General features: G+C 37.5%; 1 protein-coding gene across 2 annotated transcripts; it reads left to right on the forward strand.

Moving 5' to 3' along the window:
* Positions 1–238: 238 nt before the first annotated feature.
* Positions 239–22,475, forward strand: LOC140560723 (high-affinity choline transporter 1-like). Of its 2 annotated transcripts, XM_072685237.1 has the most exons (8): positions 803–1,011; positions 2,763–2,876; positions 3,280–3,435; positions 6,816–6,964; positions 15,274–15,417; positions 15,917–16,070; positions 19,267–19,484; positions 20,574–22,475. In XM_072685237.1, exons 1-8 carry the CDS (start codon positions 828–830, stop codon positions 21,216–21,218), a joined length of 1,764 nt encoding a protein of 587 aa, XP_072541338.1. In that variant the 5' UTR covers positions 803–827; the 3' UTR covers positions 21,219–22,475. The 2 variants fall into 2 exon arrangements, with proteins under 2 accessions (XP_072541339.1, XP_072541338.1); XM_072685238.1 differs by lacking the exons at positions 803–1,011; positions 2,763–2,876 and adding an exon at positions 239–272.
* The last annotated feature ends 3,750 nt before the right edge of the window (positions 22,476–26,225 follow it).

A 26,225-nucleotide genomic window follows, 5' to 3' on the forward strand; every position in this document is an offset into this window, starting at 1 on the left:
TGAAAAACGACCAAAGCATTTCAGTGTGCAAGTTTGTGTCATTACACCTCATTAAGATCGGTGGTGTTAAATGTGTGTTTCAGCTTAAGCAGTTGTCTCGCATTTTTTAAACACCCGTATTCGAACAAATATCCTTGATCGCTGCGCTAGAGTTGGAGAGTTGTGCCACTTGAACGTAAACACCTCGCCAATACTATCGTTGGGGGCGTGGCCTGTCGGAATGCAGGTGGGAGAAAATTGTCTTGGGTATCGGCGGACAGGAACACTGCCAGGTTTTGTAGCCTCAGCTTTTCCATCGTCTTCTCTGGTAGATTCAAGGGTCATTTCATGGTGTCCAGGCGTTTTAAAAGGCAATTTTCTAATGTTTAACCTTTTAAACATTTGAAATACTTGTTTTGGTTTTGTTTCATTTAAATGAATGTGTCTATGTCAGAGGAATACGAGATTTGTATTTGTAGGAAAAAGTACATTTGTATCAGAAATCCAATAGTTGGCGTAGCCGTTATTTAGTCAAATAAGGCTAAACAGTGTGTCCATTTATTATCTCTTTGCCCGAAACATCGCTTGCAGTTTCATTTATCAAAACGCACCTTGTACACTTTATTGATTAGGTCGAATGCTTAAACGTCCAATGCCGTTTTGTCGCTTGTCCAGAATACATTGAAAACTCAAGACGTTTATGGGGCGTTATATTTTAATCAATATATCAATGCAGGTTTTTCCACATTCTTCGAAATCATCATGGCGTGAACCAGTAGGCTACTTTTTATCAGCGTCTATCCGCTTGAGGTTTACAGCTGAGTCTGACTGAATCTGACGCTGAAAAGATGCCGCTGCATGTGGAAGGTCTGCTGGCGATTGTAATCTTTTACGTGATCATCCTGTTCGTTGGGATATGGGCCGCGTGGAAAAACAAAAACTCCGGGGTGAAAGGAGGTTCAGACCGAAGTGAATCCATTATGGTGGGTGGACGGGACATTGGACTGTTTGTTGGAGGATTTACCATGACCGGTGAGTTTTCTGTAGTCGCCCGTAGGAATCCTTTGTTGACACGCTACTGAAAGGCAGCGTTAATAAGGCTGCAAGCCACCTACGTAAACCTTTAAGGACAAATGACATAAACCTATGTAGATCATTATAAAGGCTTATTCCTACAAGCGCCAGTTGTCATAAACTATCTGGACAAAAATATTGGGACACATGCGTTTCATAGAATGGGTGTCCACAAACATTTGTACATATATTGTAATTTACTGCTGATGTGAAATAACATAAAAAAACGGACAAAAGCAGTCTTTTTAAAATAATGCTTTATAAATGTTTTGTCAGTTGTCATGAATGGCATGTGTGCGTGTCATGCAACCTCACAAACGTGCCCTTCAGTGAAGTATTTGGTAAAATCACATTTCCCCTACTTAACGTCAATTATTTCTGTTTTCTCACATAACTTAAAATAATTTGTTTCTTGGGCATTTATTGCATTGGTCCAAAGAACCCTTTTTTTTCAAGATTTTGTCTTTGTCTGTTGGTACAGTAGAAGTGGACATTAGCATTAAACTGAAGATACATTACTTAGCTACATACATGAATGGAGTGAATCTAATCTAAAATAACAATACAATGTATAATATTTATTTAGTCAGAATGTAGCTAAATATATGTTAGCTAGTATAAAAAAAACCTTGTTTGTAGCTGTTTCTGTGCAGAATAATAGATAACATTTTACCATTATTAAATGACACATTTCAGACATTATATATATTTCAAGCATAGATTCTTACAAAGGTAATGCTGTGTTCCACTCTTAAGAGTACTATGCCCAAATGAGCAACAATTTATAGCAGAGTGTATGAGCTCTAACAATGTTACAGACCATAAGCTAATGCTAAACAATGTATTTTGACCCTTTAAAAGCAGCTCATTAAAATAATTAATTAAGTAGTATCTCAGAATGAAATGTCTTTGATGTTTAGAGGCAAATAGACCCCAAGGCTGTAGCATTTTCTTTGAGGAAGTCTTCAATTATTAATTTCTGGAGCAGTGAAAAAATACATGCTAAGAAAAACATTAGCCCGTGGGATCAGTGATGACTTGGTTTAAATATGGATGCAGTTCTTCATATTATAATTTCTAGTTAGTTGCTGAACTTATCACATGGAAGGAAGGACATACAAAGTGTGCCATAATGTTGGTGCATTGCATATTTATATTAATATTTGTTTCACATTAGTTGAAATTAGACACATAAACAGTGAAATTCAATACCAATTTAATGCAATTAAAAGTGCAGACGTATGTTCTCTGTAGAAGATTGGTAAAATTATTTTCAATTAGAAAATTAAAATCAACAAAACAGGTTGACCGTGGTGCCCAAACGTTGCATATGACTATATTTAATGACTACATAGTCACAAAAAGCTGAATTAATTTCAACCCATTATGCCCTTATATTAGATTTATTAATGTTGACCAATTGTCTGATATTTTTTACTCTATTGTACTTAAGTATATTGTTTTAAACAGCTTGTTTTTTCCAATCTTAAAGTAATGAAATTGGTGTCCTTTTCATAGCCTTTTGAAAATGTGGCAACATTGTTTTGCGGGTGTTGGTGATTTTATTACATTGCAACTTGTTTGTATACCTCAATGTATTGTAAAAACTAATATTATGATTAATATTGTGAATTGTGAAAATGTCAATTTGATGTTTTTTTGTTTTGTTTTGTTTTTTATTGACCTCATGTTTTTCTGGCTTTTTCTAGCCACATGGGTGGGGGGTGGCTACATCAATGGAACAGCAGAATATGTATATTTGCCCAACTATGGCTTGGCCTGGGCACAGGCACCATTTGGTTATGCACTGAGCTTGGTAGTAGGTACGAGTCTTTTAAAAATGTTGATCAGTATTTTGCTTAAATTACTTCATGATCTACCTGATTCCATTAGAAATCTCTGAAATTGTGTCTTTACAAAATGAAAAGACATTTGTCTTAGTTGTAATATTAGTTATGTAATGTAGTTAGTTATGTAATGTAAATTCTGTTAAAAATGTTTTATAGTTTTTATAGTTATAGTGTAGATTTTTTTTCGTTGTCTACATTGCCGGTAAAATGTAATACAATCAGACAAAAGCGCTTCAGTGGAAATCAGTTTAGATTTCTAGGGATTTAGGTCTTCGTCCACTGCACTGCTGACCTGGCATCATGCTACTCTTTTAGAATATGTTTTTGGGTTTAAACTGGCATTTTTTGTGTTTAAGTTCTCCTGTCTTTTCTTCAGGTGGCCTGTTTTTTGCCAAGCCTATGCGCTCTAAGGGTTATGTGACAATGCTGGACCCATTCCAGCAGCTCTATGGGAAGAGAATGGGTGGTCTTCTCTTTATTCCAGCCTTAATGGGAGAGATTTTCTGGTCAGCAGCCATTTTGTCAGCCTTGGGTAAGTAAATCTTATCCAGGCATGTCTTTAAGAAGCAATTTTTATTTACAATGGTAGCCTAGGAAACAGCAGATGCTAAAATTAGAAATTGAGATACAGGATTCCAATGTAAATGTTTTTGAACTTTGTTCCAGTTGTGTGCAGTGGCAGACTGAAACATAAAGAAGTATTTTACAGATGTTAAGGTTTTTGGTGAGATTTGAAGAAGGTGCTTGCAACATCATAAATAAAACAAGATATTAAGATATAAAACTAAATATAAAAAAGTAATAGTAAGAAATGAGCTACGATTCCTAAGATTGATCAATTAAATCAGAGACAAAGCATCAAATGAGATAAAATGGTTTATCTTAAAATGAGGTAATCAATACATAATGAAACCACAGATAAATATTAAATGTTTGATTTTACTTCAATGCATATATATTTCAAAACAAATCATTATAGAAATTGACCACATCTACTTGTTAACCCTGTTATGATAGGGGGAAAAGACAGCTGGAAACTGTTACCTTGAGTTTTCATTGTCATATTACTGAGTAATAGAAAATAAATTCCGAATATAGTCTCAGTGTGGGACTATATTCTGAATTGTCATTGTCTACAAAAGTTTCAAATTCAGTTGTAATGTATAGCTCTTTAAGTCAGAATAAGGCAGGTCACATCAATTTGTTCCAAACCCTTCATCCATGCTCTGACTATAGGTCATGATGTTTTTAATAATTATTTATGTTTAGAGTCCACAGACTGTTTCACGACCAATTTTGATAATCATGAAAATGGAGTTCAGTTTCTAACATAACATTATTGGAAGTGCTTGAAAGTGTTTGATGATCAGACCAATTGCTGATAGGTTATAGCATGTTAGGTTAGAAATGCCAAGGCTGAAATGATTGATTGATACAGGAAAGCCATGTTGAGTAAGATTTTTTTTTAAGAAATAATAATAATTTTAAAGATTTTTTTTGTTAATTATTTACCTACAAACTGCCAAAAGGAGGTGATCTGACAACTTACTTTTACAAATTTGCCTGGAATACTGCAATGAAAAATATATATCCATTTGTATGTCAAAAGGTCAACAATAGTTTATTTGTAGACTTCAAAATGTGTTTTTAACATGTTAAATGTGCTGTAGTGTCCCCTTTAAGGTAATCTGGACCAGAATTCAGTGTTATTTGATAGAAGTGAAGTGCGAACATTACAACAATCACAGGCTGTAGAGGTGGTTAAAGACTAAGAGTTTAAAATCTTGAGCTGAAACCAGTGAGTAGAAATTTAAAGTTTTCCATATTCCCAAATTCCAGCTTGATTGTACACTGTAGCGAAAAGCAGTTTTTCCCCATTTTTATAAAAAGGCATTAAAATGTACTGCAGTTTTTTTTCCAGTGTAGCAGTACAAAATTATAACAACATATAAATGTATTTTACAGTCATCATTATCATACTGTAGATATTCAATTATTTTGGCCAGAGAACTGATCCTTGAGGGACACCCTTAGTAATTGGTAGTACGTCTTCCTTTGTCCCAGGGCCACACACTGCTTTCTATGATAGAGGTAATTGCTGATCCAGTCTGTAGCAGTTGTTTGTAAGTTTTTTAAACATAGAGAATGAACAACTGTATCAAATGCTTTAGAGAGATCAATAAAGATCACTGTACAATGTTCCTTTATTTTAATGACAGTTAAGAGATCATCAGAATGAGTGAAGTGGTAGAGATTGTGCTATGCTTTTCTCTAAAACCAGATTGGTAGTCTGACAGGGCTGAGTTTACATGAAGAAACGTCTTAACATTCTCCAATGATTCTACAATTTGGGCTAAGTAAGATACTTTTGGTATGTAAAATTCCAATGTAAAAGATCTCATTATTAAGAGCATTCAGCAAGGAGGATATTTCATTGGTTATCCAAGGGTTAGATCTGTCATGTATTCCACAGTCTTGAAAATGGTCCTCAATCTAGATATGTTCTAATTATAAAAGTAAAAGAAATGTATGTCATGTAACAAAATATCTGTTAATTAATTTCATACTAGATTTGATTACTCAAATCTAATAAACTCATCATTGGACATAGTCTCAAACCAGAATCAGAATCTTCTTTTTTTTGCCAAGTGTTGCACATACAAGGACCAGGAAGCGAATTAAGAAGATCGTGAGCACAAATTACAAGTCGTTCCCTCAAATGAAAGAAAACGTAAGCAAGCATTGCAAATTGTTTCCCCTCATACAGTTCCATACAGTTGGATTGGAGCTTGGAGGCCATTTGGTCCGAGGCTGCTCTGCCTAAAGGCATTTTGTCTGTGTTGTCTGTTTTAACCATAGTTTTACCGAACATTTGCAACCACGTTGTGAAGATTAAACCGTGGTTAAAAGCTTAGTTCCTGGTGACTTCGATGATGGAAGATGCAATCATAATTAATTATGTCAGAAAGCTGAAAATGTACATCAATTAATAAACATATATGACATTGTCCAATTAAAATTTCTAGTCCTAGTTTTTGGTTTAAAAAAGATGTATGTCCAAGTGCATCTTTACTGTGTATATGTACCTATGAATTTAGATCTCTTTTAATAATTCCCCATATTTGAGAATAAATGTATTACAACAAAATGCGATAGTTTTGGAAAATGGCTGTAATTCAGATGTTAGTTTAACAATGCATCAGACCATGTTAGTTCAATGCTAGTTTTATGATGATAATATTTAAGATGAATAAAACCTGGTGAGAGGTGTCAAACTCCCAGGTCCTGCTTGTTCAACCATTGTCCCCAGGTAATCTTTGCTGGTACACTCTTACTTTGTATTAATCTTTTAGTGGAACCATTGTTTATTAATGTACATTTTACTAATATGTCTCATATACATTCACCATGATTTTCTTATATATTACTAGATATATTATTAGATATATTTCATACATTGTCTGTGCACACTAATTGATTAATAGATTATTATATAATTCTTCAATCAGCGTTTTCCTTGCAAAAAAATAGAAATCAGTGTATTCTGGTCGGATTTACAGGCCTTTGAAAGTCGAGTCTCCATTTTAGAATAAGGTTTGAGTTTTTTACTCAAATATAACTCAAGTTATGCACCGTTTTCCTGCCATTTCTCTAAGGTAACATATTGCAGTTAGCAATGTGCTGCGCTTTTATTTTAAGGTAAAAATACCACATAGTGTTGCTTTAAAGGGACAGATACTGCTCTATATTTGTTCATATTCAAGGTCTAATTTATAGCATGCTATTGTGCAAAAGTGATCAGGCCAAGTACTTGAAACTGTAGAACAGATATAATATAACAGTTATGTACTTTTTCTATATTTTGCCATTGTTGTTTCCCATCCTTATTCTAGTCTTACTGTTCTTTAATAGGTGCTACCTTAAGTGTGATAGTGGACATCAAAATCAACATGTCTGTAATGATTTCAGCCCTTATCGCTATCTTCTACACACTGGTAGGTGGGCTTTACTCTGTGGCTTACACGGATGTGGTTCAACTCTTCTGCATTTTCGTGGGCCTGGTGAGTATTGAAGGAGATTCTTAATGTAAGCACTATTTATATTATAAAAAAGGAAGGTGATCAAGGGCCCATTTCCTACATTTTTCTTTTATTTCCCAACTCCAGGTACATTTGTATAGGTTTATGTTTCTGTCTTTGAAAAACAGCCATGATCCAGTTTTACATGACTACACTAAATCTAAACTCCTTTACAAAAAACAAACAAACCTATCTGTATCAACTATCTGTATGCTGGTTTCCCACCTTTTCTGCGCAGTTAAAAACAAACATTAGGGGCCAATAACAAGTGTGCAGAGACAGGGCTTAGTGAGAAACACGTAGCCATTTAGAGAGATTTCCGCTTCGTATTTCGATCTTCACGTTCAGAAGATCACGCACCCTTTGCCCCTCAACATTGTCACATAGTATATGACAATAAATTAGCAAAGTTTGTAGGCTTTGTACTAATGCTAAATGTTAGTAATCCCTGACTTAAATGTCTTTACATTTATAGTAGTTACACTATATTCACCCACCCATCCAAATCACTGAATTTAGGTGTTCCAATGAATTAAATGGCCACAGGCGTATAAAACCAAGCACCTAGGCATGCAGACTGCTTCTACAAACATTTGTGAAAGAATGGGTCGCTTTCAGGAGCTAAGCATGGTACCGTGATAGCAGTTGCGGCTGCTGCTCTTCCAAAGAGGGGAAACTCATCATAAAATTCGCCATTTTATTTATACATCAATTCTGCCCTCCATTTCTTTTCAAGAAAATGGCCTGTGATCCTGTCATACCAAGTAGCTGTCTTTTCCAGGGACTTGACCAGTGTCATCTCAATGGCCAGCAGAGCCAGGCTGCTTAGAATATATATATATATATATATATATATATATATATATATATATATATATATATATATATATATATCATCTTTAGATAATGTTTCTCCGAACTCCCTGTAATTCCCCTTGTTGGAATATGGACAACAAAATTAACTTGAATCTGACAAAAGTAATAATAAATTAAAATTCTATGAAAATGAAAATCTGGACAAAAATGATCATACCCCTGAAAATAATGTGACCAAAGGGACATGTAAAATCAAGGTGTGTCCACTAATTAGCATCACAGGTGTCTACAATCTTATAATCAGTAGGCCTACAGTAGGGCTACAGGTAGTCACTGTGCTGTTTGGTGACATGGTGTGTACCACACTCAACATGGACCAGAGGAAGCGAAGGAAAAGTTATAAGACCATCTCCAAGCAGCTTGATGTTCCTGTGAACAGTTGCACATATTATTCAGAAATTTAAGATCCATGGGACTGTAGCCAACCTCCCTGGACGTGGCTGCAGGAGGAAAATTGATGACAAATCAAAGAGACGGATGATACAAATGGTAATAAGAGCCCAGAAAAACATTTAAAGAGATTACAGGTAAACTTCAAACTCAAGAAACATCAGTGTCAAATCGCACCATCCATCGTTGTTTGAGCCAAAGTGGACTTGAGACGACCTTGGAGGACACCATTGTTGAAAACAAATCATAAAAAAGCCAGACTGGAATTTGCCAAACTACATGTTGACAAGCCCCAAAGCGTCTGGGAGAGTGGCCTTCAATGAGCTCTGACCTAAATTCTATTGAGTATCTTTGGAAGAAGCTGAAACATGCCTTCTGGAAAAGGCACCCTTCAAACCTGAGACAACTGGAGCAGTTTGCTCATGAGGAGTGGGCCAAAATACCTGCTGAGAGGTACAGAAGTCTCATTGACAGTTACAGGAATTGTTTGATTGCAGTGATTGCCTCAAAAGTTTGTGCAACAAAATATTAAGTTAAAGATACAATCATTTCTGTCCAGGCCTGTTTCATGAGTTTATTTCTAAAAATAATTCTGTTGAAGCATGGTTCAAAATTAATGTCGGATTTTCACTTGTTCATTTTCATAGAATTTTTAATTATTATTACTTTTGTCAGATTCAAGTTATTTCTGTGACCATTGTGGGTTTTTCTTTCATTAACCGAGGGGTACTGTCATGATCCGCTGGGACTGACTCAAAGAGGGTGAACACTTGCAGGGGATGGACCAAAGCGAGAGAGTTTATTCATAATAAACAGGGCAGAACAGAAACAAAAGCAGCAACCGTTAACCAGGGATAATACTGAACGAAACAGTGACAAATGAACTGGACAAATGAAAAGAGCACACCTGGGGCTGACTCGAGACGAGGGCTAGGCTTGAGGGAGAGGTCTGAGCAAGAGAAACCGCTAACCAAAACCAACAGGCCGTGCCTGAGTGAAAACAGGGACATCAACACAAATACGCGCTTGTCAGGCGCTTCAGAACTTACGAGACTCCAGAGCTGAGGGAACCGCTACCGAACCTGAACGACAGAGCTGAATGAGTGCGAGGGCTTACTCTCCTGAGTACCGGGGATCTTTAGAGGCTGTCTTTAAACCAAAGACCGAGACGTAGCTTCCTACCAGAGGCTACGGGAGCAAGGATAAGTCCCATGAATACTGGGGATTCTTAGAGGCTGTCTTTATACCAAAGACCGAGACGTAGCTTCCTACCTGAAGCTACGGGAGCAAGGCTAAGTCCCCTGAACGAACCCTTCCAGAACCTGTCGATTAGTAGACTGCAGAGAGCTGAAAGTCTAAGCCGGATGGTAGCTAACCAGGTTACCCTAAGCTAAAGAGGTTAGTCTCTAAGCTATGAGGCTATCGGCATACCCAACGGATCCACGCTGAACCACGGTGCCTCCGATACCACAAGGGACACCGTCGGAGTAAACACTAAGGTCTACAGAACCTAAAGTCGTTACATTTACATTTACATTTATAACATTTAGCAGATGCTCTTATCCAGAGCGACTTACAAAGTGCTTTGCTATTTAGAAAAACCTCAGCTAGTTAGAATAGACTAATAATTCAAAAGATACCTCTAAGCTTAGACATTACTAAACACAAGACAATAAGGTGACCATAGTACTCTATTCGTCCAAGTATTCTGTGAAGAGGTGGGTCTTCAGTCTGCGTTTAAAGACAGCGAGCGACTCGGCAGTTCGGACACCCAGGGGAAGCTCGTTCCACCACTTCGGTGCCAGGACGGAAAAAAGCCTGGACGCTTGCCTTCCGCGGATTTTGAGGGATGGCGGGTCGAGCCGAGCCGTACTTGAAGCTCGAAGGGCTCTAGGTACAGATTGGCTTTTGACCATTGCCATCAAGTATGGAGGGGCTGGTCCGTTCTTGGCTTTGTAGGCCAGCGTCAGGGTTTTGAATCTGATGCGGGCAGCTACAGGAAGCCAGTGAAGAGAACGCAGCAGTGGAGTGACATGGCTGAATTTAGGGACATTGAAGACGACCGGTGCCGCTGCATTCTGGATGAGTTGCAGGGGCTTGATGGTTTGCAGAGGAAGACCAGCCAGACGAGAGTTGCAGTAGTCAAGTCTGGAAGTGACGAGAGACTGAACAAGCACCTGGGTGGCCTCTCTGGAGAGGAAGGGTCGAATTCTCCGGATGTTGTACAGGAGGAATCTGCAGGACCGAGTTACATTTGCAGCATGACTTGAGAACGATAACTGATCATCCATGACTACACCAAGGCTTCGAGCTTCTGTAGAAGGAGTGACCAGTGAGTTCTCAAAGGTGATGGCAAGATCGTTTTTGGTCCAGCAGTTCCCGGGAACTAACACGTTAGGGAACTATGGAGCTAATCCTCTGCACTGGCTGCTTGCGCTAGCCCTCCTTAAATATGTTAGCCCACAGGTGAAACACATTAACAAAGTGTGAACCAAAACTCAAGACAGAAACCAAACAGACTATATCAACATAAAAGTCCGTTCACAAAAGAGTGTCCGTTAAACTAAAGAGTCTGTCCACACACACTAAAACGAAATAACGTTCCGCCTCATGAAGTCGGGCGTGACAGTTACCAACAATTTTGTCCACGTGTGTAGCTCCTGCCGGCCAAGCAAGAAAGTCATATTATTAAGGCGGTTTACAAAGTCCCTGTTTTGTTTGTCTGTTTCATTATGTTTTGCCACTTGAATGCGAGCACCTTCATTGATTGTATGTTTTCATGTCTTTTATATGTCCGGTCAAAGTTAGATAGATCCCTATAACCCAATTTTGACCAGACAAAACATGATCCCTGAGATGATTTCATCAAGAATTTATGAGAATTTAACTAAATTGAGTAATTTGATTTGTACCTGTAGTACCTGATTCTAAACGAACTCGTCTTCAAGATGAACATGTTCTAACACATTGTCAGTGAAATGTTAACACAACTGTACATTCATGGAATGGGTTTCCATGGCCGAGCAGCTGCATCCAAGGCTTACAAACGCAATGCAGAGTGTTGGATGCAGTGGTGTAAAGCATGCTGCCACTTGACTCTAGAGCAGTGGAGACGTGTTCTCTAGAGTGACAAATCACGCTTCTCCGTCTAGCAATCCGATGGACGAGTCTGAGTTTGCATCTCTGTAGAATGTTTGACAGTCCAATAAGTGTATAACTGTAACTATTCATTATATTTGTAGTTAAGTAGCAGTAGTAGCAATTAAATGCAGTAGAAAGTAACAACAATCTTTGTTTAAAAAACAGGAATCACTTTACTTTGATGGTCGATGACAACTAACATTCAACTGAATATGTATTGAATACAACTGAAGTCTAAATTGAATATAGATGAATGTCTATTGAATGTAACTGTGCACTACATCTAAATGTATCTTTTGTGCTAATTATGTATGGGACATCGAACAGAAGCCTGAAACCAAATCCAGTGTGAATAGTGTAAATCCCAAACCATCACACCACCACCAACACAGCTGATTTACCTCAATGAAACAGTAATTAGATAAACCAAGACTTTAAATGATGACTGCAAACAATACTGGACTTCTTTAAATAAATGATGTAAATAGTTGAGTGAATATTTCACTTACTTGAAATCTTAACTTTTTGCATAAAACATATTGATAATAACTAGACAAGCATTTTCTGAAGCATTTTCTGAAAGAAATACCAGTGCTTGCCAAGCAAAACCTAAGGTAAAGTTTGTTAATGAACTTTAAGTTGGCTTGTCAAAGTGTATGTGGTTTGTGAGCATGTATTCTAAGTGGTTGTTCTACAAGGTGGTTGCAATGCAGTTGCTTAGTGGTTTCTAGGTGGTTGTTCAGGTATCACAGGTTAAAGGTAAAGGTATTTGTCACTGTACAGTGTACAGCGAAATGTGTCCTCCGCATTTAACCCATCTGGTAGTGAACACACACTCACACACACACACACACACGTGTTAGGGGCAGTGAGTACACACACACACCCAGAGCGGTGGGCAGCCAACTCCAGCGCCCGGGAAGCAGAGAGGGTAAAGGGCCTTGCTCAAGGGCCCAACAGTGGCAGCTTGCCGAGCCCGGGAATCGAACCCACAACCCTGTTATCGACAGCCCGGAGCTCTAACCGCTGAGCCACCACTGTTGCTAAGGTATTCTAGGTTGTTGCTAAAGGTGTTGCTAGGTAGTTGCTAAGTTATTCCTGATGGTTAGTATGCTTTTGATGTATTATGTTTGTGGTGTGGAACATGTGGTTTGTGTGTGTGTGTGTGTGTGTGTGTGTATGCACTTTTTTGTGTACAGTGGAGTAAGTGTTGCTTGTGTGGTGTGGAAGTGGTGTATAGTCTGTGTGTGAAGTATGTGGTGTGGAGCGTGCCGTGTAATAGAGGGTTTATAAAGAGCTGTGGAGAGATAGATAGATGGATAGATATATAGATAGATAGAGCTATAGATGGATAGATACTCAAATTCAAATATGTTCATTAGTGTCTAGTCAATGTATTTGTTACACAAACGGTTCTCTTCTATGAGTCCCACCTTCCTAACCCATATTATTAAAGGATTTGCTTTGTTGTTTCTTGCTAACTTGGCTATTAGATAGAACATGTGGCAACTCTTAATGTTAGAATGTACGTGTCTATGTGTATGTTTGGCAAACTTTTGGCCTAATTTTGGAATAGGATGTTAGTAAAGATGGCAGGCAAAAGGAATGGTGGACATTAGGAGCTATTTTATTAAGTTAAAGTGTAAATCTCAGTTGCTAATGTGTAATGTTACAATACTGCAACAATGCAACAATTCTGGTAATAATAATACTCAACAAAGCCTGTTTTTCATCTGTTATTTTGTCAGGTGACAAAAACTACCGAACTGTGTTATTACTCAGGCAGAGGAAAGTGGAGAGGCAGGGTCGCAGGTAAAGTCGAATGATAACTGAACTCAGCATAGACCAAAAAACCCAAATGAATAGCATTGTTTTTTTTTATTAGGAATGTTTACTTGTTTATGTGTTTTGTCATAACGAACAGAAAGTTAACTCTGGTGTTATAACATAATCAAAATTGTGCAATTATTATCACAGGAACATACTGATGGAAACAAAACGTATGAGTGTGCTGGCTACCATGTCTATAAACAAATCTGTAGATGACATGAATTTGTGGTTAGAAGCCTATCCTAAATGCAAAAAAAAACCAGATTTCAGGGGAACCTGTGGAAACTGCTGTGGAGTGCTGTCCCCAGCAATGCCAAAATCAATGTATGCTCTAGGTATATAGATAGATAGATAAAAAGCTAAAAAGAGAGATGGATAGACAGATGGACAGTAAGAGAGTTTCCAGGCATATGTTGAGTTAATACTGATACTTTTATTTTTTGTTTAATTGATTTACTATTAATAAAAAAAAGTATTTCATGGAGTATCTTTGTTGGCTTGACATTGCTTACACACTGCTTAGGTGCACCACATGGTCAATGTCTGTCTCAGCTGCTGCCCTCCACCCCTACCCAAAGGCCTGGTAGTCCATTAAAGGTCTTGGAACACCCCCTTTACCTGTAGAGGGAGATCAATTATGTGATGTTTGTGATGATGGTAACAAAACAACACAATATGATAACACAAAGTGCAAATGTGACAAAGGCATAGGCAAGTGGAATTGTTTTCCATTTCCATTTGTGTCTAATATAAATATCTGACTTTAAAAACAATCCTGGTGAAAGAAAGGGATGTGACTTCAGAAGAAGAATGTGGACATTTAGCAACCACCAGGGATACCATAGCAACCACTTAAAATATCATAAAAACCCAAATGCAACACCATAGTCAAGTCAAGTCAAGTGGGTTTTTATTGTCATTTCAACTACATACAGAGTACACGGTGAAACATAACGTTCCTCCAGGACCATGGTGCAACATAGACACAGTGCATACAGAACACAAGTGCAACACAGTACAAGTGCAGACAGACAATACAACACAATACAGACAAAGAATAATAAATGATTTATGGGTATTGTGCAAATTATGCAGTGTGCAATAAATATTGAATCCAGAGAGGTAGTAAAGTTGTTAGTGCAGAATGCTTCCTGAGAGTCTGAGAGAGTGTGTGTGTGTGTGTATGGAACAGAAAAAACCCTCAGTTCAGTCTCTGGAGTTGAGAAGTCTGATGGCTTGGGGGAAGAAGCTATTGCAGAGTCTGGTCGTGTTGGACCGGATGCTGAGGTACCTTCTGAGGTGGATGGAGTCATCTACAATGCTGTTTGCAGTGTAAATGTCCATGACGGAGGGGAGAGAGACTCAGATAATCCTTTCAGCTGTCCTCACAATATGTTGGAGGGTCTTGCGGTCAGAGACTGTGCAGGTCTCAAACCAGGCAGTAATGCAGCTGCTCAGGATGCTCTTTATGGTCCCTCTGTAATAGAGGGTGAGGATGGGTGGAGGGAGATGGGCCTTTTTCAGCTTCCGGAGGAAGTAGAGATGCTGCTGGGCTTTCTTGGCTGAAGAGCTGGTGTTTAGGGACCAGTTGAGGTTCTCCGCTAAATGGACACCAAGGAACTTGGTGCTCTTACCGATCTCCACAGAGGAGCCATTGATGCTGAGCGGAAAGTGGTCGTGTCTTGTTTTCCTGTAGTCAACAACCATTTCCTTGGTCTTGTCTAGCAACCATCTATATGTCTGTCTATTTTAAAGAACATATAATTCTTTAACTGCTTTTTTATTTCACCTTTTTAATTTTTTTGCTTTGCGAGCCCTGATATTTCCTTCAAGAAATGCACTTATAGTTTCTAGTATTATTGTACTATATAGTATTTATTGAGCAAATATAGTGCCCAAAGATTATAAAAAGATGTAGAACAATTAATATTTTGCAAAATGCAATATAATGTTTTGGCAATTGGTTAAACTGTTGAATGATGTTGAAATGTTGCATTTTTAAATGTTGCGTTTTAAAAATGTTGTATAACACTGTTTCTTTCCCTCTTTTGTAGTGGATCAGTGTACCTTTTGCTTTGGTCAACCCTGCTGTGTCAGATATAGGAGTCACAGCAGTAAAAAAAGTGTTTCAGACACCATGGCTGGGAAAAATTGAACCTTCAGACAGCTGGATGTGGGCAGATAACTTTTGCCTTCTAGTAAGTGCTCTGAGGACCTTTTTGTTGATATCAATGTAGCTCACGTGGAGATTATTAATTTTTTCCTGTCAAAATAAAGTTTATACGACAGTTAGTTCCGACATAGTTCCGAGTTCTTACAACCAATCTGATGGTTAAGAAATGTTCTAATCGAGCTAATATTTGTGGTAAAAGGATGGCCTTTTCACACTAAAATTGTATGATGCCACACATTCCCTCTTGTGTTCTATTGCTTAAACAACTAATACACAGCGAAAATGTAAAGGTTTGATTTCCCACAAAACAAAGCTGTGTGCACAAAAGGCTTTATCAAATTCAAAAATTATCAAATGATAAACTCTTTAACTTATAAACTTGTCATATTGAGCTTCATGGTATGGTCTTACACACCTGTCTACAATATTAATGCTATTATTTATTTTCTTTGTCTATGATATTTTTAAAATCTGTATCTGTTTTAGTTATTTGTATTTATTATGGTGATTTTGTGCTTTTATAGGTGTTGGGGGGGATTCCCTGGCAGGTCTATTTTCAGCGTGTTCTTTCTGCATCTTCAGCTACTTATGCCCAGGTCCTCTCCTTCCTGGCTGCCTTCGGCTGCCTCATTATGGCCGTTCCTTCTGTCTTGATTGGAGCTATAGGAGCATCTACAGGTAAAATATATGAAGCTAGATTGCACTTCGAAAAAGATTGCTAAAAGTAGCCTGGTCTGATGAATCTTGATTTCCTCTTTAGTGGCAAATTTGACGGAACAGGAAATTTGCAGCATGAAAGTTCAAATCTTTAAAAACTGTGTGATGCAGTAATGTCAGTATTTTTTTTTTCAGTACAACAATAATGCCAGTTTAAGCCTGTTTAAAACAGTTTCATTCCTCCACATGTGTAACTGTAAACATAAAGGCCATGTTAAAGCCCACATTCAGCCTTAAATAAGGTCAATTAAGGATGATTAGTAGTAAGTATTTCAGTTAATCAAGGTATTAAAAATTTAGAAATTTACTATCTCTAGTTTTGGGTGTCTACATAATCCATTAGCTCACCCAGATCACATAAGGTAAATATAAGCATAAGCTGTAATATTTACCCTGTTAATGTCTATAAGCTTTCCAACTAGTATTTGTTTTGTCTAAAGCTTAAAAAATAGCATTTGCCCAATGCCAAAAAATATTGAATATCCCCTTAAAACAATTATGAATTATTGAAATATCCATTAGCCTTGCTAAGATAAATCAAAACAAGTGTCAAAAAAGCTGTCTTGGTAATGTTAGCTATGTTTTGGTCAAATGTATTATACAAAATCAGGTATAATAGAGAAATCAGTCATATTTCAGGGCAGGGGGAACTAGCGGGCTCCATCTCCGCTGTTCAGAGGTATTCGGCTGAGAATTCATGGCGTGTACGGCCAGACCAAGAGGGATAAACACTTGCAGAGATGGAGATCAAAGCAAGAGGGTTTATTAACCAAAAAGAGCATAAACACAAGGAGTATGAAAAACGTGAGCAGCAACTAGGGCTAAAACAAGAAACAGAACCTGAACGTGACAATCAAAATGGCAAACACAACAAACCTGTGACTGGGAGGAGTTGGGAGCTGATACACACAATGAAAAGTTTTAAATAATACATTTACAAAAAACAAGACATTGTCAAATTAATCAAGACAAAACTAAGCAAAACACAAAAAGATACAAACAAGGAAACAAACCAAACACTGAAACTAATAAACAGAAACTGAACAAAACAAAACAGGTCAAGTTGAAACACTGTAAACTGCCATAAACACATACTGACATGATCATGTACAAGACCAGACAAAGGAAGGCTGAAACAGAGGGGTACTTATGAGGGACAAACGAGGAACACAGGGACAAACGAGGAACATCTGGGACTAACAAGAAGGAACACTAATGAACAGGAGGTGCTAGAACAGACAAGAAACAAACAGAGCACATGGTGACACAAAACAGAGGCAGGGATGACAGTAGCGCCCCCATCTGAATGCGCAACTCCCGGGGCGCATAAATCCAACCCCCCCAGGAGCTGGCAAAAGGCCAGAAAAGCATGTGGCTGACAAAGAAGGGAACAGACAGGCGATGGAACAGGGACATGGACAGGAAACTGAACTGGGGGCCAGACACGAGGAGAACCAGGAGACTGGACCAAGGACTAGACGCAAGACTGAACTGGAGAGCAGCAGGAGACTGAACATTGGGTATAAACAAAGACTGGACAGGAGGCTGGACACAGGACTGGACTGGGGACTGGACACAAGACTGGACTGGAAACTGGACAAGGGACATGATGGGAGACTGGACAAGACTGGATGTAGAAACAGGAACCAAGACAGTACCGGGGACGGGAACACAGTGACTGGTATAGGGACAGAACCAAACCCAGAAACAGGCACAGGGACATACACAGAGACTGGAACCAGAACGGGGACAGACATAGGGACAAACATAGTGTTAGGCCCAGGACTGGCAAAAGGCTGAGGTGAGGTTCGGGGTGCCAGCCTGGGAATCGTCTTGGTGGCTGACGTCATGGTTAACGGCCTAAAAGTTGGCTTTTTGTATACCCTGTATAGAGCTTTTTGTATACCCTGTAGTTCTTACTATTTATTATGTAGGCCTTTATCTGCAGAAGTACATCAATATAAATCAAATATTCCAAAAACCATTGCAGTTGCGTTCTTATATTGTTTACACACCATTCTTCAGCCTAGTTTTCATAGGATAAGGGTTTGTCCATGTTTATTATGATGCATATAACATGAAACCGTGGTCTTAATGCACACCTGTAGCAAGATAACATACATATTAGGTTTTTAAGAGAGAGCTTTTTAAAAACAAAATATAATACACATCAGATGATAACGAAGATTTACATTTTAGAATGAAAATAAAGCAAAATCATAGGTGTCAATGAGGAAATAAGTGCTGGCATCCTCAAGTCATCTCTCAGAACTTGTGAAGAGCAATTGCAGCGACTGGCTTTGAAACCTGCAACTGTCTTGCAATTGCCAGATTATAATGGTTTATGTCACTGTGTGGCACAAACTAACAGGCATACATCCTACCGCACTGGGCGGTGATCAGTCTGCGCACTGCTAGGTTAAGTCAAACAAGCTTAATTTCAGACACCTCGTGTATGAACTCACTGCTGTGCGAGAGCATGTTGTATGCAAGTTTTCAAACCAAACAATGCAATGAAATCTGGATATTCCATGTCTGCTAGTATATGTTGTTTGTAAACTACTTATTTCTGTGCATTTTAAGATTGTTATTATTGTTTTTCGGACACCACTACAAAATGGCAAAACCTCCAAGGTAGTGCTCCATATAGTAAACAGGCTCAGTTTTGGACACAACATAGTGTTGTTTTTTTGGGGGGAGAAACATCTCCCTATTATTAAAGTTGTAAATTTTTTTGGTATGTGTTATATTTTTAAATACCTTTCCTTAAGTGGCAGTCCATTTTTTTTTTCACTGTCATTTGGTTAAACTTAACATTGCTCCTTTTTTTAAATGGGGGGGGGGGGGGGGGTCATCTTTTTTTTCCTTTTTTCATTTTGTCCTTTTTATTTGTGTGTTTGGTTTTATTTATTGTTGCTCCTTTTTAAAAGGGGTTATTTTTTATTTGCTCACTGTTCTATGTGATGTGATTTGTGATTTTTCCAATTCAGGGTCACCATAGTCATGTGGCCAGATAAATCAAGTGCATTAAAAATGGTCTGTATATTTATATGTAGCAGGAGTAGAAGGAAATATTCTTCTAATTTAGTGGATCATCAGCATATCAGACGATATTTAATATTCTGTAATGTATAGACTTATATCTTCTTTGAGACAGACTGGAACCAGACATCCTATGGCTCTGTACCGCCAATGGAGAAAGATGAATCAGACATGATTCTGCCCATTGTACTTCAACACCTCTGTCCGCCATTTGTCTCCTTCTTTGGCTTGGGGGCAGTGTCTGCTGCTGTGATGTCATCAGCAGACTCCTCCATCCTTTCAGCCAGTTCCATGTTTGCACGGAATATCTACCAACTTGCCTTCCGTCAGTCGGTAAGGATTACATGAACGACAGCATCCAATATTTTTTCTGCTTCACTTGCCACACACTTTATTAGAAACCTTGCATTTCTTCTCAATGTTAAGAAGCTCAAATGACCATCTGTACACCTACCACTGTGTAGGTGTACAATTACAGACTCATTTTAGACTACAGTCACATTTGAAATTCCAGACATCATTTGTTAGTTTTATTAGGCAATGAGACCATGGTGTCTTATACATATTGTCCATTGGATTTTAACATGGGCAACAAGTGTCTAACTGGACACTAGTTAGGTAGAGCTACAAAAATGGCTGATGAAAGTAGGCATTCCTTAAGAGCGCCACTCTTAAAAATAAAGGTGCCAACATTTTGCATCTTTGGGGAAAAATACCACAGAAGAACTACTTGTGCATCATCAATGGACAGTTCTCTATAGAGCCTTTTAAAGTGAAATGTGCAGAAATCTTTGCACATAATACAATGTTTTATAGACGTAAAATCTAGAGATACATGACCATTACTGTAATAATACTATAATAAAACATATAGCATCAACAGTTATACTTTTGAACTGGGCACGAAAAATACTTCCCCAGCAAAGCCTCCACTGGACTTTAATTTGATTTATTTTTCCATAATTTGTATTTTTAAAAGCAAAGATACTTCAGCTGTGTTAATAGCTGCAAATCAGAGTAAATGCAAAGGGATTACTAAAGTAGTGGATAATTAACAGTAGCTTGCCATGCACAACATTAACCATAAAATAAAGTATGAGATATTAAAATGAGTTTTTTTTGTCATATCATTATGTATTTGATGTACAAAGCTTAAAGTATCTTTTACCTGTATACCACCACTGCAACAGTGCTTATTACGGCTAGTTTTAAAAACATTTTTGTTGTGTCTTTTGTTAGACATTTATTTATTTAATACTGCACTGAAGTAATTTGGAGAAAATCAGATATTATCAAGGATTGTAATGTATTACTATGAATAATATTTACACTATCAACAACTATCTGGGTACTCTTCTGCCTACACATTACTGTAGAGAACTGTGCACTACATTTGTCATTGCTTTTTGTGGCTCTCTGCAGGCATCTGATCAGGAGATCGTCTGGGTGATGAGAATCACTATCTTTGTATTTGGCGCTTTGGCGACTGCCATGGCTCTCCTGACAGGAACGGTGTATGGACTGTGGTACCTGAGCTCTGACCTGGTCTATGTTATCATCTTTCCCCAGCTGATTAGTGTGCTCTTCATCAAGGGGACAAATACCTATGGCTCAGTAGCTGGCTATGTATTTGGCCTCCTTCTTCGCATTGGTGGAGGGGAACCCTACCTTAAACTGCCACCTTTTATCTACTACCCAGGTTGGATGCAAGAAGAGAAAGTGCACCATATGACAAAAGAAGTGGAGCATGTTGTGATACAGAAGTTTCCCTTTAAGACAATCGCCATGTTGGCCTCTCTCTCTGGCAATGCTCTCTGCTCTTACATGACCAAGTATCTTTTTGAAAGTGGTATGCTTTCCCCCAAGTATGACTTTCTGGACGCTGTAGTTTCCAAGCATAGCAGGGAGATAATGGACAAGACAACCCTTGTTGGAAGTGACAACATTATCCTAGCAGAGATGGCCCCAGTTAGGCCAATGATTGGATCCTCATTGGCAGACATGTTCATGAACACAGAGCCACTTAGTGATGGTGAGATCAGTCCAGATTCAAATAATGAACATTAGTAAAGACCTATTCTCTGTTCCTTAAATCCATGGCTGGTTTAGTGATTTTTTCCCCTTTTGTCTTCTAAATCAGTACCACGAGGAATTACTTTTTAATACTCAAATGTAAGCTGTTGATGCAAAACTGCAAGAGCAAACTTGCAAACTAAGTAAACTAAGTGCAATATACAACAAGGATATGTAGGTTAAATAATATTTTGATACCATTAGCCATTGTACTCTATATAGAATTGCAGTACTTGTTTAATGAGTAATTTAATAGTAAATATATGCTGTGCATTAATTTAGCAAACCCATTCACATTTTATAATGACTGAGTAGACTTTATAGATATATGTAATAGAGACATAAATAGTTGATTGCAAATGTATGGTCTTAATAAATTAGACTACTAGATTAAACTTATTTTACAAGGCCCAGGTATGCAAGTCTTTGGGTTTGTTATATTACACCCAAAACCTAGCTTAAAATAAAAAAAAACTGTAACATTAAACATCATAAGAAGCATTATTATAAACACAGCATCAGTTTACATTGTGTTTAATCATTTAATCTCTATAGTATACAGAGCTTTTCAATAGAATAAAAAGAGTTTTGCTCTAAAATGGGGAAACATTTGTATTGTGTATTATGATATTAATGTGTACAAGCCAGTCGAATGTAGAAGCCCATTTAGCCTGCTGGAGGTATATAATTTCTGTAGTTGTGTGCAATATTGACTGGTTGCTTTAGACATTATTTCTGTCAAGAGGAGACATTTGTAACACTTTATATAAGTATTTAATAGATAAGAATACATATTCAACACTATGTCTACCTATACACAGCAGGACAGGCTGCAACAGTGCAATAATTGCTCAGAATTTATAGAATTAAATAGATAAATATGTAGTATATGGTACATACAGTGCTGTGAAAAAGTATTTCTCAATTTTCCTTCTCTTTTTTACATTTAAATGTTTCAGATCCATCCAAATAATTTTAATATAACATGTAAATACACAAGGCAGTTGTTAAAGTATCATATCCATTAAAGATGTTACAAACTTAGAAGAAATAGAAGAAATTGGGAAAGAGGGAAATATTTTTTCACCTCACTGTACTTCACTAGTTGCATATATGAATACATAATAAATAATGGGCCGAATATGAGGTACTTAGTTGTTCTTTAATATGTTACAAAATATGTACAAGCCATTGTTGACTACTGTTATTTACATTTATGCTAATGCTAATATGTACATATTAAACATCATAGTATACTACAAAATAAAGTGTTACTACAATTTATCAGAAAAAGAGCAGTGATCGACTAGGTCTTTTTTTAAAATAAATGTGTGTATGTCCACTAGATGATATTTGCATTGTCACACTTCTGCAACTGTGTTGATGTTGATCTTGATATTAAATAGTTGGTTTTACAATTGCCTTAATTTCCTTATATTGTACACTTGGATGGATAATATACTTAGAGTTATCTATGTGTTATACAGTTATGTATACGGCCTATAGTAATCTATATTCTTTCTTATTTTCTGCATCATTTCTGTTTTTTCCCCTTGTTTATACTGTTTGCACAGCTTGTCTTCTATTGTATGTTATACTGCATAGGTACACGTCAACTATGACAGACAAAATGAGAAAAAAAAAATCCAGGAAATCGCATTGTAGGATTTATAAAGAATTTATTTGTAAATTATGGTGGAAAAGTAAGTATTTGGTCACCCACAAACAAACAAGATTTCTGGCTCTCACAGACCTGTAACTACATCTTTAAGAAGTTCTTCTGTCCTCCACTTGTTACCTGTATTAATGGCACCAACAGTCAGACTCCAAACTTAACCATGGCCAGGACCAAAGAGCTGTCGAAGGACACCAGGAAGAAAATTGTAGACCTGCACCAGGCTAGGAAGAGTGAATCTACAATATGCAAGCAGGTTGGTGTGAATAAATCAACTGTGGGAGCAATTCTTCTTGAGGTGTCTATTTATGTGTCTGGTTGGGGTCGTCCCTACCGTAGAAAAGGGGCATGTTTGAGTGAAAGGGGAGCTTGTATCTTCCCATATCAAATATCCTAAGTTCAAATTATTTAAGGTATTAACTAACTTATGTTCTCAAATGACTCACCTTAATACATTTGATATGCAATGATAGATTCGCAACTTCAGACAGAGCTTACATTCACTTAGTATGTTATATTGTATTACCCACTTAGGTAAGGTAATGAATATCTGGTCTCTTATTACCAGGGAAAGGAAAGTGTTTGCCGGTTTAGACAAATAAACAGGTGTCTTCATTTGGTCAAACATACACAAGCTAGAATTTCACCAAAAGAAAAAGAAACAATGTAATACTAAATAGACTTGAGAACAAGTACCATTTACATGAACCCTAGTTTGTTTCACTATGTGTGTGTGTGTGGGGGGGGGGGTGTGTGTCTGTGCATGTGCGTGTCCCACACAGACCCAAAGGTTGTTACTCTCAACAATGGGTAAAACAAACAGTTATACTTTAGACCAGTAACTTTATAAACATGTAATAGTACAAAGCCAATAAACTAAATAGCAACTTGTTAATAAAGTTAAGAAAAAAATGTAAAAAGATAGATTCTTCTTGCCAAAAAGGTAGTTTTCCTTGGCTCCATGATGGCCCTCTTGGCCATAAGATATGTTGGTTACTTTAGGGTTTTAAAAGGTTGCCATTGGTCAAGAAGCAGATCCGGTCTCCATCAGTACGAGGGATCTCTGGCGCCTGGTGCCGAGAAAGCTGTAATTATAGGTGTCCTGGAATTTCCCCCATTCCATAGGGGAAAGCCTTCAAATGAGGGAGAGACCCAGGAACCCCGCCTTCGCAGTCTCCTGCGGCCTCGGGTGGAGGAGGGCTCCATCTTCTTCCATACATACCCAATACGGGGGCCCGGAAGGGAGGTTTGTCTAAGGGCACATCTGGCCCAGTGATTATCCGCTACGTCCATTTTTGGTTCTGGTCTTCTGTCACAGTTTTGTCACGCTTGGAAACAGAGGCAGATGTACTCGCAGGAGATTACTAAATAAAACAATACAAGACTCACACAGAAACAGGCCAAACTATACATGATTTTAAACATATTCATACATATTTCACCATATTTCTTTACTTATGCCCTATTTATTTGATGAGATTCAATTTACAAGCAACACACCCAACATTACCACATTGAGTCCAAACCTAAGATCTCAGTCAACAGACTGCGATTCCCCAGCGGATCCAACAACTATCTTATCTGAAAAATCTTGAATGTTCACCATCAATCCTGAAGTGAAGAGTTGGTTGAGTAGTTGAGCCTGAGTCAGTTCCACTGCCCACAGGTGACAGCCTCAGAGTTTATTAGGAAGAGTGGGTGCAGAAAACAGTATAAATTACACTTAGATTTATGTGTAGAAGCTGCTGCGACTAAAAGCTGAACAGACCGTTTGCACAGGATGCAGGAAATGTGTGGAGACAGCAGGAGGAAGTGTTTAAGTGAAGAGGTCCTGCTCAGTTGTTTCTTTCTCACTCATTTAATTACCACATGGTATAATTGTCTAGGTGATAACCCTTATTGGTTATTGTTTTTTTAAGGTGAAGTTGATTATGGTGCAGTGCACTCCTATAAACTATGCATAAGTGTCTTGATCACTTACTGTGTTTAGGTACTGAACGGAACTGAAAGGTAAATGAACATGGTTTTGTCCTTAAAGCCATTTGATCTGCTCATACTATTTCCTACTACCTACCTATCCTACTAATGTCTCCCTGGACAGAGCATTTGAATTATATGTAGTTCAGAGACACTGTAGTATGGCTGACCCAGTGTTTGACCCCTTTCTATAAATGTAGATAGTAGTGTGTTTGTGATTCAAATAACTATTAAGAGAAAAAAAGAAAAGCATTTCTGTATATACAGAGTCAGGAACATAAGCATTTTTTTTGCAATTTTGCTTCTGTATACAACCTCAGAGGAAATTAAAATGATGCTTTTAAGATCTGAATAAAGTGTAGACCTTCAGCTTTATTTATAGAGGTTTAAAAAATGTGATAATATATCCAATCTTAGGGTGGAGTAATCTCAAAACAGAGATAAAGCATAGACATAGATCGTGCAGAATCCAAAAAATATCAAAGTAAAATATCAAATTGTTCACCACAATTTGACTACCTGCTATTAAATTAAATAGTATTTATTTATTCTAACACAGAAACTGAAACTTTGTTCAGTCAGATTGGTGCTATTTGTATCCGTATCAATTTTTCAACCTGACAGAAGCAGTGCACTGAGGAAGAAAATGTCTGAAATGAAGGTACAGATTTTCTCTATTTCTTTGGCATATCTGACATCTTTAAGATCAATCACCACATACGTTTGACATAAGACATAATTAATATTAAAGGGTATACATTTCTTGCTAATTTCTTCTTAGCAGGTTCTGTTTATGATATGTTTCTGACAAAATATATAGCATGAAATATGGTGACAATATCCTATATATTTGTTATGATAAGAATTTATATTGTCCTGTTCAGGAAGTATGTTTTGAAAAGTGGGACAGTGTGTTTTGCCAAATATGGGGTAGTTCTCAAATCAGGCAAAAATGTGTGGAGGAGTATAGATTATGCTAAAACAACCCAGGATTTTTAAAAACTATTTAACTTTGTAAATTATAGCAAGTTTATTAATGTGTTGAAAACACATAATTAAATATAATATAAAATATGTTTGCAGTGACTATTGTGATTATAATCATAGAAATGAATAGATATTCATATCCAACAGCTTTTTTCAACCAAAAGAGTAACATTATACCTTGTGTTCAATACTGTGGTCATATATTTCCTGAGGTTATGAACTTTAATTTGCCAACCTGACACTGAGGAATTGAGAGTTTGTGCAAGTTATTGACTCCAGTCATTCGTCTCAGGGCCCTTCCACCGCAAGGTAAGGTTGTGACAAGCCTTTCAAGCAAGATCATCTCTAGAGGCATATCGCCA

Source organism: Salminus brasiliensis, chromosome 8 (assembly GCF_030463535.1).
Source record: "Salminus brasiliensis chromosome 8, fSalBra1.hap2, whole genome shotgun sequence".
NCBI classification, from domain to species: Eukaryota; Metazoa; Chordata; class Actinopteri; order Characiformes; family Bryconidae; genus Salminus; species Salminus brasiliensis.